This window comes from Papaver somniferum, chromosome 3, assembly GCF_003573695.1.
Source record: "Papaver somniferum cultivar HN1 chromosome 3, ASM357369v1, whole genome shotgun sequence".
Lineage (NCBI taxonomy): Eukaryota > Viridiplantae > Streptophyta > Magnoliopsida > Ranunculales > Papaveraceae > Papaver > Papaver somniferum.
Genome location: NC_039360.1, coordinates 74,957,971 through 74,970,697, shown reverse-complemented (window position 1 = coordinate 74,970,697; position 12,727 = coordinate 74,957,971). Strand labels below are relative to the sequence as shown.

At 37.2% G+C, this 12,727-nt stretch overlaps 1 protein-coding gene and 1 pseudogene across 3 annotated transcripts; one reads left to right on the top strand and one right to left on the bottom strand.

The window, feature by feature from the left end:
- Positions 1–2,021: 2,021 nt before the first annotated feature.
- Positions 2,022–12,599, bottom strand: LOC113359623 (annotated as a pseudogene).
- On the top strand, positions 4,900–9,759 carry LOC113356513 (very-long-chain (3R)-3-hydroxyacyl-CoA dehydratase PASTICCINO 2A-like). Of its 3 annotated transcripts, none has more exons than XM_026599668.1 (8): positions 4,900–7,860; positions 7,966–8,070; positions 8,158–8,265; positions 8,340–8,393; positions 8,519–8,589; positions 8,690–8,771; positions 9,313–9,407; positions 9,505–9,759. In XM_026599668.1, the coding sequence occupies exons 2-8, from the start codon at positions 7,975–7,977 to the stop codon at positions 9,575–9,577; spliced, it is 579 nt and encodes a 192-aa protein (XP_026455453.1). In that variant the 5' UTR covers positions 4,900–7,860; positions 7,966–7,974; the 3' UTR covers positions 9,578–9,759. The 3 variants fall into 3 exon arrangements, with proteins under 3 accessions (XP_026455453.1, XP_026455452.1, XP_026455454.1); XM_026599667.1 differs by having other exon boundaries at positions 9,313–9,413; positions 9,511–9,759; XM_026599669.1 differs by having other exon boundaries at positions 4,905–7,860; positions 9,313–9,413; positions 9,507–9,759.
- Positions 12,600–12,727: the final 128 nt, after the last annotated feature.

Below are 12,727 nucleotides of genomic sequence, written 5' to 3'. Positions count from 1 at the left end.
TGTAATCAGATTCTTTTTCGTCGATGTGGTGAGGGAATGGAAAAGAGGGATTTGGAGGGAATTGGATTCCCTCGGAATCCAATTCCAAGAGAATATCGAGTGTTTGGTTCGGGGTAATTGGGCCAATTCCTAGGCATCCAACAATTTGAACCAAACGCGCGCTTAGTGTATTTTTACAGAAACTTTCTTAGAGAATTTCTGTCGAGTTATTTTGAACTTCATTTCTGTGGAGAATCTTGTGGTGTTTTACTATTACCAATTTTCCATCTTACCAATAGTGATAAAATAGTGGGACATTCCACAAACTCAGGCGACAAACATAGAGGAGGATTACAAGCAGTTCTGGAGTACAGTAACTGTAAGTCTTGAGATATGAAAAATACCAACGCAAAAATTCATGAATATTCAATACTTAAACTGAGGAAATATCTGGAAAGGGGAAAATGGCCAAGAGGACTATCAGAAAAACAAAATTTTGAGCGTCCTTCTTGGCTTCTCTCGTGTTGATGCTATTAGAATACGATGACATTCGATGGTTTATTCATTGGCAGCAGCACTTGCAGCACTCAGGTCGTAAGATCAAGTTCCTGCAAAATGAAGAACCGAAAGGAAAGCCATTAGTATTCGACATTTGCTAGAAAGAGAGCACAGGTAATCAAGTTGAGCACAAGTAATCAAGTTGAATAATCCTAGGAAGATCTTGATAACTCTGCAAAATTCCAAGAGAACATTACCTTCCTTGTAATTCGACTATACATTGCAATCACGTCAGTAACCGTAGACTCAAAGTGTGTCGTTGCATCATAACTCTGTAAAATGTTGAGATTTCAGCAGATGATTAGTTTGTAAAACGATAATGTGAAAGAGAACCCAGAACCGGGCTTTGGATCAACTTTCATGAAAGGTAGAGCACTAGGGGTACTTGACATTCACTTTCTTTTAGTCTTAACGCAATAAGAGAAAAGGTGAGATAGAGGTGGAAATGCGTTTATCTGTCCGCAAAATATTTTGCATACTTACAGTAGATATGTAACAGTTGTCATCTATGTCCTTATTAGTGGGTTAATATCTGTCATAAATGTCAAAAAATGTTTCATCAACAGGTCCAAGTAGTTCGATTTCAGACTGCAGTTCTGTCTCAGGATGGTCAGTTTCTGCTTCAGTTGATACAAAAGCAATATATTTTTCTTTCGGTGCAATATTGTGCGCATACGAGCAACAGAAGAGGTACCTGCATCAACCCATTATTTGCACATTTCTAAGAGACCTCAAGTTCCAGTGACATTATTGAGAACTTGGTGGCTTAAGTTTAGCGCCAAGGAAGAGAAGCTAAACTTACATATCTGATTTACGCCCAAATTGCTTCTGAGGTAGAATAACCTGAACTGAGTGAGAATCACTGGTGTTTGGAATAGGATGACTCATTATGCAAATAGCACGTGCGACTCTTCCGACTTTTTTAACCTGTTTGCATCATACGTGGAATATCAGAACCTATTATGCGAGACAGTTGACGGGCAAAAATACGAAGGGTCGCACACAATTTCTTTCCTTTGGCAGTTTCCCCTTCAGATGTCATGTCGTATGCTTTCCCATCACCGTCAAATTCTACCTATTAATTGTGTGTAAGGTACTAATCACTGTTGTTCATGTTGGCGTATTAGTTGGCATTGCTAAGTTTTCAACGATTCATAAGTGCATATCATATGTTCTATTACAAGAGTTTGCATTTGCTTTTGCGGATACCAATCCATTCATAATTTGTACCTTGCATTCTGGCTTGTGAAGCATGTAAGTGCCACCGTAAACAACACTAAGACGAGCAAATCCCCGGAGATTAAGATGCATATACAGTGTTAAATCCTAAGCTTTATCATTTCCTGACAAATCCGTAAACTGAGGAAATATCAGGAAAACAAAAAAAAATGACCAAGGGGACTGTCAGAAACAAAATTTGAGCGTCCTTCTAGGCTTCTCTTGAGTTGGCGGTATTAGAATGTGATGAAGATATTTGATGGATTTTATTCATTGGCAGCAGCACTTGCAGCACTTAAGTCTACTGTAAGATCAAGTTCCTGCAAAATGAAGAACAAAGGGAAGCAATTAGTATTCAACATTTGTCAGAATGAGAAAACAAGTAATCAAGTTGGATAATCCTCAGAAAATCTTGATAACTATGGACAGTTCACATTACCAAATTGCAAGAAAACATTGCCTTCCCTGTTATTCGACTTTACATTGCAATCACGTCAGTGACCGTAGACTCAAAGTGTGTCGTTGCATCATAACTCTGTAAAAGGTTGAAATTTCAGCAAATTATTCTAGCGCGTTCTATTAATACCTTACAACATCAAAGTTCGCGTGGTAGTAGAAGACAAACTCCAAATTCAAACGCCCAGCATTTCATAAAAGCTATGAATGAACTAGAGTGGGGATGGTGTTTAGAATGCAACAGGAAGTTCCCGGACATGTCAGCTAAAGGACTTTGCAATTTCTGCAAGAAAGACAAGGAGAGACACCCTGAAGGTTCATTGTTCAGTGCAAGAAATTTGATGGATCCAGGCAGGGTACCAATTGAGTTGTCACGATTAACAAATCTTGAGAGTTTGCTTATAGCATGTGTGCACCCGACGATATCAGTATATAGGGTTAAAGGCCAACAGTACAGATGTGGGGGAAATGTCATTCACTTTGTGCAAGATGTTAATGTCATCGCTAGTGTTCTTCCACACAAACCAAAAGAATTGTCTGCAGTTTTAATTATAAAGAGGACCAGAATGAATTCAACCAAAGAGTTTGTTGTGCGGCGGGAATATGTACGGGAAGCTCTATTGTGGCTGGAAAAAAATCATACATATTACCATGGTATATCTATCAGTGATGGAAACATCAATGAATTACTTGAGAATGGCATTCCCGATGACCTTCCGGGTATGGGTGGAAATGAAGACCAACAAAAAAACGATAGTCTCTTCGGGGAACAAAGTGTTGAGATTATTAGTCCCATATTGTATGGGCAATTAAGATCCTGCGGTTTATATAATCTCTTAGGACCGTTCCATTCATTGCCAATTGGTTTTGAGTTGGATGCCCATATTCTAACATGGTATCAGAGCATGTTATTTGTGTCGAGTCATTGACCGCACCTATACTCCGCGTCACCCGATTTATTGTCCACGTGTTAGACCCTACGAGGCTACACGTGAGGGGGCGTGTTGAGATTATTAGTCTCATATTGTATGGGCAATTAAGATCCTGCGGTTTATATAATCTCTTAGGGCCGCTCCACTCATTGCCAATTGATTTTGAGTTGGATGCCCATATTCTAACACAAAGCAATGAGGACGGGTACAATGGACCTGCGGAGTTGCAAGACCAGAGTTTTCATATGAATGAGTTTGAAACTGTTGGCACAATTGGAGCAATCGTACAACCATATCAACAAACTTAAGAGCGATCGTATCATAAGAGCTTTGGAGAGCGCCGAGGGAGATCAAACCATTGTAGACATGTCGTTTACAGGTGAGCTCAATATCTCTCTCTGTTAGGTTCTTAACAAACTTACCATGCTGACATGAACACTTCTAACTTAATCATATTTTTGTAGCATGTGTTACTGTATCTGTCTGTTGATGTCCCAACTTCAATACCGCCATAAAAAATCAAATCAGTTAACCAGATCAGTCAAAGAAACATCAACCTACACATGACATGCTTTTTGATCATAATTTATTAGTTAAGGAAATGCAAATACCTCTCTGACAACAAGTACTGGAATCTTAAATAGTTTATTGAAACACAGCAAAAAAGGGGAAAAAGGTGTATCGCAGCTTCGTCCTTTCATAATGTTGTGCCTATCTTTTCTTATTAATATCAAAAGCTAATTTTGTCGATGTTCTTTAACTTCTTTTTTTTATCTCTGAAGCTTATCATCAAGTCTTCTTATATATTGTGCTTGTTTACAGGTGAAGTTATCGATGAGTTTACAACAAAAGGTTATATCACCATGGCGTTCCCGACTCTATTTCCTTATGGTACTGCTGATTTGCGACAATTGAGGCCTAGAAAAGTCTGTGAATGCCAGTATTTTCAATACCTAATGAAATACAAGGATGGGCGCTTCGCACGGGACTCGAGATTCAGGTATTTTGCACTAAATTCATTGACTAGGTGGCGTGCATTGTATTTAGAATCTGTTTATGTCAACAACAATCCACAAGATGGTAATCTTTCGATTGAAAGAATTCGAGAAATGGTCTTATCAGGGGATACCAGGTTAGCTTCTCGTGTATCTTATTGCGCACATCAAATTCGTGGAACCAGAGCTTACTGGTACAACAGATTAAAGGAACTTATAGCAATGGTGAAACAATTAGGGCCACCTACTCTGTTCTTCACACTTAGTGCAGCTGACTTACAGTGGCCTGAGCTATATGCACTTCTTGACCCTGACAATACATTGGAAACTCTAGATCCAACAGAAAAGAGGCGAGAAAGGGCTAGGCTCCTAAATGAGAATCCAATGATTGCCTCGTGGTTTTTTCAGAAAAGAGTGCATATATTTTTCAAAGAGTATCTGAAAAAGGAGTTTGATGTGGTTGATCATTGGTATAGATTTTAGTGGCAAAACCGAGGAAGCAGTCATGTCCATGGATTTTTCTGGATGAAGGATAAACCAATGTTTAAAATATTACAACGGATGAGCAGGTACGTCGTTTAATCTGCCAATACTTTGACAACATAATCTGCACCTTAAATCCAATCCCATCATTCTTCACGGGCATGCAAAATCATCCTTGTGCGAAGAAAATCTCTTTAGAATCCAATTTAGAAGATGATGACGATGACTATGCATCTCTTGTCAATTGTGTTATGCAGCATTCTAGATGTGGAAACTATTGCTTGAGGAAAAGCAAGACAAATGGGCAACAAGTGTGCCGATTTATATTTCCAATGGAGATTCTATTTGAATCTAAAATCGTAGAGGAGCCACCAAATAGTAATATGTATCTGTTTATGGGAAGAAGAAATGATCCATTGGTAAATTCTCATAATCGATCCGTTTTGCAAACTTGGCGGGCGAACATAGATTGGTCAGGTGTGATTACCCCTGACTGTTGTTCATTACATTGGTAAATATGCTGCAAAGTCTGAATCGGCATCAAAGAATTTCACTGAGATTATGGATGGAATTATAATGATGAAAGGAGACCATGTCGTGATTCAACTTCAGCCATAAAACGATTGTTGATCAAAAATGCATCGGAAAGAGAAAGAGACATATCTGCACAGGAGGTTTGTCATTTATTAATGAGTTATCACTTGACTGATTCATCAAGGAGATTTGTCCTTCTGAACTTGAGTGAGAATAAATTATTCAACTCACAATTGCGCCGGAGACGAAATGATGATGACGTAGAACGACGAGAAACAGACCCCAGCTTCTTTGGAAGATATTTGGAAAGACCAGAAACTTTCCAAGACATCCCACTTATTGAAATGGCAAAAAAACACTACTACGCTCGTAAAAGATGGTGCACATTCAAGGTTGAGGATGTAGTTAGGGTTTTACCTGAATTGGGAAGTAATATCACGCCAAATACTGAAAAATGGGAATCATTTTGTCGACAACAAGTGTTGTTAAATAGTTGTTACAGAAGTATCATAGAAGCAAGGCGAGGTTTCAATTCGTGGTCTGAATGTTATGCCAATATTTATCGTGGCATTGAAAATCAACCTATCCATATTGCCACAATTGATGATGACTTTGAAGATCAAAATGATCCAGATGAGGAACCACTTGAGGATTGGATGATGTTATCAGCAATGGCTCCCAATGTTGCACCGGTATGTGACATTGAACTTGGATCACGGACTTGCGATCTGATACATAATTGGTCTGAAGCTTGGAATGATTACCCATCCATAGATGATGACAGAAGATTTGTACACATATTAGGACAAGCAGAGCAAGAGGAAAGTGAAGAATATGTACCTACCCGTCTAGATGTTCCTCTTAGTTCTTTGTCTCCACAACAAAAAGCAGCACATGATATGGTTTTACAGTCAATGAGAGAAGGTTCTACCATACGTTTGGTTATTAGTGGAGGAGCAGGCACAGGTAAGTCCACTCTTATCAATGTCATTGTCCATTCTACAAGAGAATTGTTTCAAAAAATTAAAGCTGTTAGGATCATGGCACCAACTGGTGTAGCTGCTTTTAACATCGGTGGTGCAACTATCCACCATGAACTTGCTATATCGGTAGACAAAGATCATTCGTACAAAAGTTTGGACCATGTACAATGTGGGCACATGCAAAAGGATTTTAAATATACCAAACTTATTGTGATCGACGAGTACAGTATGATTGGCAGAAAGATGTTTGCAAATATTAATCTTCGATGAAGAGATATTTTTGCAAACAATGAGCCTTTTGGAAATGCTTCTGTTATGCTTGTGGGTTATATGCGACAATTGCCACCTGTTTTTGACACTCCATTGTATGTTCAAGGCGGGAAAAGTACTCTTCAACTTTATGGTTCCATATCTTATTCTTTGTTTGATCCTTGTGTCCGACTTGAAGAAGTATTCTGACAGTCAGGTGATGAAGAGTTAGCTTTTAGAGACGCATTACTACGACTCAGTGATGGCAAGTCTACTCTTACAAATTGGGAATTGTTTAGCACTAGAGATTATTCATTGTTGACAATTGAGGAACAAAACAAGTTCAAGCATGCTCTTCGTCTATTTCCTACCAAATATGATGCATCCAGATACAACCATGAACGCCTCAAAGATCTTGGGAATCCTGTTGCAAGAATCATATCGAAGAATAATTGCGAAACAACCAAGATTGCTAAAGTCCGATGAAGCTAAAGGGTTACAAGAAATTTTGTTATTGTCAAAGGGATCCAGGGTGATGTTGAGAAAGAAACTATCAACAAAATACGGTTTAGTTAATGGCTCCAGAGGAGTGGTGGTGGATATTGTTTATAAAAATGGAGAGAAGCCTCCTACTGATATGCCTATCGTTGTTATGGTAGACTTTGATAAGTATACTGGTCCTAAATTATATTCGAGATCAAATGTGATTCCAATCACACCGCAAAAAACAAATTGGATGTCAACATCAGGAATCACATGTCAAAGAATCCAATATCGCTTATTTTGTGTTGGGCAATGACGGTCCACAAAAGTCAAGGATTGACTCTTGATCGGGCGGCGGTGGATATAGGACCGAAAGAGAATCTCGGTTTGACATTCGTGGCATTGTCAAGGACAAGAAAACTACGAGACCTTGTGTTCAGTCCCATGTTCACTTTCGAAAGAATTGCAAGAATTAGTACATGACGTGGCCTTCCATTAAGACACAAAGAAGAAGAGCGACTGAGAGAGCTATCAAATGCAACGTTATAGTATATCATGGTCATCTCTCTCACTGCATTTTCTTTTGTTACACTAAGATTATTGATGGCTCCATTTCAAAAGATTGAGGTCTCCATTTTATCACACATTGATTATTGTTTTTTTTTATGAGTGTAGAATAGGATATGCATGGATGTGAGACGAGTATTTTAAAAGTTGAAACATTTTGAAGTCTATTTAATAAAAACAAATGGACAATTTATAGCAACTCGCCGAAAAAGATAAGTTATTTTTATTTTGCATCATTTTTGTTTTTTGGTCGGCCCCCACTGTTGTAGCAGTAATCTAGTTATATGTACTAAATTATCAATCCCCACTTCCAATTCTTATAAACCCTAGAAAAAAAATCCAACTGTTAACAATGGCAGGTTTCTTATCCGTTCTTAAGCGTATCTACCTTACTATTTATAATTTGACTATCTTCATTGGCTGGTAAGTTCGATATCTGTCTAATTTTGTAAATTTTAATAAAATTATCTGTCTTTGTTGAGAACTTGGTAGTTTCTAATATGACTTTTGTATGTGAATTTGTTATAGGTTTTGTTTATGACTTTGACGACTTTGAAAGAATCATGCCATGAACATGTTTATAATGCTGTGGAAAAGCCTATGCTACTTGCTCAAACTGCAGCTATAATGGAGGTAAACTTAAACGAACTCAGAGATTCACTTTTAGTTGAACTTTTTTGGAATTTCTCTGATAAGTTGGTTTGTTTGCCTTCTTGATAGATTTTTCATGGTCTTGTAGGCTTGGTAAGATCTCCAATTACAACAACTTTGCCACAAATCGGATCAAGATTATTTGTAACTTGGGGAATTTTGTGGAGTTTTCCTGAGGTCAGATTTACCATCATTTTATAGACAAACAATTGTAGATTAGAAGTTGACAAAGTAAATATTTTGGTTTGCAGACTCGAACGCATGTGCTAGTTAGTTCTTTGGTTATAAACTGGTCGATTACCGAGGTATGAGCTCTACATGATTGGAATGTGTAAGAATAATCTATGTTGTTTCATACTTACATTCAACTATTGACTTACGCTTGTTTTTCATATCTTTCTAATTTTGTAACGTTTTATGTTGAGTGTAGATTATCCGATACTCTTTCTTTGGTACAAAAGAGGCACTTGGTTTTGCACTTTCATGGTTGTTGTGGCTCAGGTATAATCAATTCTTCGATTATAAATATGACATATATCGTTCTTCCCTTTCTTCTAGGAAATGTTTCACCATTTCATTAAGTACATTGATGCTTGTGCAGGTATAGCACCTTTCTGGTATTGTATCCAACTGGAATTACCAGCGAAGTTGGTCTAATATATATCGGTCTGCAGTACATAAAGGTAATGAATTCAATCAGGTCTCTTCTGCGTGTTTAATGTATCGATTTTTACTGTAAGATTTGGTTGTAAACCTTCATTTATCAAGAAAGCAAACCTCTTAGTTGTTAACAATGTAACGATCTTCTAGAGAGACCTTTGCCGATTCCTAAAATGAACTGACATGGATAGGAACACTTCCATGATATCTAAACTCATTGCCACAAGTCTAGTTTTTGGTCATGCAAGAAGTCCATGGCTAATTGCAAACATGGAAACTACCATAACTCAGGAATAGAAAAGTTTGTCCTATTGCCTAATCTCCTACAATTAAGAATATGCCCTACTGCATTCTCAATACATATATCAGTGTTTACATGGTTTATGATTGACAGTAAGGTGTATAATGCAAAACACCTTTTCATATCCTCGCTTTTAGGTAGAATTTTTTTTTTCAGTACTTCTTTTTTGAAGCATTTTTCAGTACTTGTGATAACTGTCAAAGCAGTGGGTTTCGATTTTGTACTGTATCTTCTTCACCTCAATATTTTTGATATTTTTGCAGGGATCTGAGAAATACTGCATTAGGATGCCAAACCAATTTAACTTCTCATTTTATTACTTCTATGCTGCAATTATTGCCCTCGGAATCTATGTCCCAGCCACGTAATCACAAATTAAACTCCTTCGGACTCAAGCTGTTTTGTTCGATGTAGATTAATGACTGAGTCATAACTTTGCAATTTGATCTTATTGTAGGTAGTCCACATATGTATCAATATATGCTTGGGCAGAGGAAGAAAGCTCTCGCCAAATCCAAGAGAGAGTAAAGAAGCCATATAGGACTTTTATAACGATCAAATGGTTAACCAGATCACTTGTCAAAAGGAAAAGAATGTGGTTTGCCAGATTAACATTGTATCCAGTTCATCTTTTCTTCTTTCCTTATTGTATTTTCTTAATTTATCTTACTGGTTTGTACTTGTTCATCTGTAACAATCTCTTTGTATCTGAAGGTTTATAATCTATGGATTGGTTACTAAGGGCTCAATCTATTACATTTTGGGCATGGTTTGCTTAGCATCCTCTTGACGCTGTTTTAAAGAATCTTACTCTTGTGGAAAGAAAAGCTGTGAATTCTGTTTTTGTATTTTTGAAAAGTTTTTGTCATTTCAACAACAATTATCAGTTTCTTTTTCTTCCTTAGTCCCTTTTCCCTGCAAAGGTTCTCTTTACAACGCGTTTGGTTCAAGTTTTAGGGAGTCTAGGAGTCTATGAATAGAATTACGAGCAAATCCCTGGAGATTAAGATGCATATACAGTGTTAAATCCTAAGCTTTATCATTTCCTGACAAATCCGTAAACTGAGGAAATATCAGGAAAAGAAAAAAAATTTACCAAGGGGACTGTCAGAAACAAAATTTGAGCGTCCTTCTAAGCTTCTCTTGAGTTGGCGGTATTAGAATGTGATGAAGATATTCGATGGATTTTATTCATTGGCAGCAACACTTCCAGCACTTAGGTCTACTGTAAGATCAAGTTCCTGCAAAATGAAGAACAAAGGGAAGCGATTAGTATTCAATATTTGTCAGAATGAGAAAACAAGTAATCAAGTTGGATAATCCTCAGAAAATCTTGATAACTATGGACAGTTCATATTACCAAATTGCAAGAAAACATTACCTTCCCTGTTATTTGACTGTACATTGCAATCACGTCAGTGACCGTAGACTCAAAGTGTGTCGTTGCATTATAACTCTGTAAAAGGTTGAAATTTCAGCATATGATTAGTTTTTCGTAAATCAACTTTCATGAAATGTGGAACATTAGGGGTACTTGATATTCACTTTTCTATTAGTTTTGATGCAATAAGAGAAAAGGTGAGATAGAGGTGGAAATGTATTTATCTGTCCGCAAAATATTTTGCATACTTACAGTAGATTTGTAGCAGTTGTCATCTATGTCCTTATTAATGGGTTGATATCTGTCATAAATGTCAAAAAATGTTTCATCAACAGGTCCAAGTAGTTCGATTCCAGGTTGCAGTTCTGTCTCGGGATGGTCAGTTTCTGCTTCAGTTGATACAAAAGCAATGTATTTTCCTTTTGGTGCAACATTGTGCGCATACGAGCAACAAAATAGGTACTTGCATCAACGATTATTTGCACATTTCTAAGAGACCTCAAGTTCCAGTGACATCTCTGAGTACTTGGTGGCTTAAGTTTAGCGTCAAGAAACAAAGGAAAAGAAGCTAAACTTACATATCTGATTTACGCCCAAGTTGCTTCTGAGGAAGAATCATTTGAACTGAGTGAGAATCACTGGTTTTTGGGATAGGATGACTCATTATTCAAATTGCACGCGCAACTCTTCCGACCTTTTTAACCTGTTTGCATCATACATGGAATTTCAGAACCTGTTGTGCGAGACTGTTGACGGGCAAAAAATTTGAAGATCGGGTATTGACATATATCTTGACAGGAATACAATTTTCTTGCCTTTAGCAGTTTCCCCTTCAGATGTCACGCCGTATGCTTTCCCATCACCGTCGAATTCTACCTGTTATTTGCGTGTAAGGTACTAATCAATGTTGTTCATGTTCGGGTATTAGTTGGCATTGTTGAATTTTCAACGAGTCTAAATGCATTCATATATTTTATGTTCTATTACAAGAGTTTGCAATCCACAATTTACTTCAGTGACAAATTGTACCTTGCATTCGGGCTTGTGAAGCATGTAAGTTCCACCATAAACAACACTAAGACGAGCAAATCCCTGGAGATTAAGATGTATATACAGTGTTAAATATCCTAAGCTTTATCATTTCCTGACAAATTCGTATCAGCTACAGACAACACTAACCTGTGGGAGTTCACCCAAACCATAAAGTGGATAGATATAAGGAGATCCTCCTTGAAAACGTGCCAATGACTCTGCATAAAGCTTCAAGCCACATGAAAAAAAAGAATCAGTATTAGTACAAACTACACTGCTAAATTGTATCCATTGAGATATTGAGGTTGCAACAGTTAACTAGTACATGGTCGGTGTTTCTTCTGAATGTACGCTGCTTGGTTTCTGTATTGCCTTACATTTGAAACCATAAAGTGAGTGAATCATTATTCCGATTACTGAAAAATGCAGCATGCGACGGTCCTATGTTGTGGTCCTAAGATTTGTGTTGCTAAAATGAATGGTCCATGGACTCTTTCATTCAACACCTACTGTTCCCCTCACATGAAACATTTTCAGTGCACTAACTACCAAATCACCTTTTCTTCATTAGTACAAAATTGAGATAGAAACTCAAGAGGAAATAGTAGACTATATAGTTGGAGTTGGATGGATGACTGTATCGCAAAAACCAACTCGGTAGGTTTCTCAAGATAAAAAATAAATAAATTTACCTTTATTTTCTTGACAAATCCCATAGCAGGTTCATCCAAGTAGCTATCATCTTTATGTAGTGCCAAAGCGTGGCCAATGAAGTCAACCGTATTATCTTCTAATCCATATTTTCTAGACGAAAGTAAAAATTTCAGGATAATACAATTGCGCTTGATAAGAACTACTAGAGTTGCTAACTTGAGTAAACAAAAAACAGTTCAAGGAAAAGAGAGTGAGATTGAGATATACACGAAATAACATCTCGTGCTGTAACTTTGTTCAGATCAAGCCCTTCATGAGATTTTGGATCATTCTCCTCATAATCTTGCACATAAATAAAGAACTTTTTAAGGAGTAACCTATTATTGTCCGTTCTTTACGGACATCCAAATAAAGAGTAACCTATTATTGTTTGTTCTTTACGGCCTAGTAAACACCATCCGACAGTAACTACAAAAGCTCCATTCAAACGATTATATACATCAATGAAGATTAGATAGGTGAAGAATTCATTTTGTTTCTAGATAAATGAACCGTCAATAGTGAATTTCTCTCATGACAACAATGTTTCACATGAAGATCAACATTTATGA

What these genes read in the sequence shown, in the direction of transcription:
- LOC113356513 (XM_026599668.1), top strand. Translation starts at nt 7,975, where the DNA reads ATGACTTTGACGACTTTGAAAGAATCATGCCATGAACATGTTTATAAT. An exon ending in TAAACTGGTCGATTACCGAG is followed by an intron (nt 8,394 to 8,518) that starts GTATGAGCTCTA and finishes TGTTGAGTGTAG; the next exon opens with ATTATCCGATACTCTTTCTT. An exon ending in GCCCTCGGAATCTATGTCCC is followed by an intron (nt 9,408 to 9,504) that starts AGCCACGTAATC and finishes TGATCTTATTGT; the next exon opens with AGGTAGTCCACATATGTATC.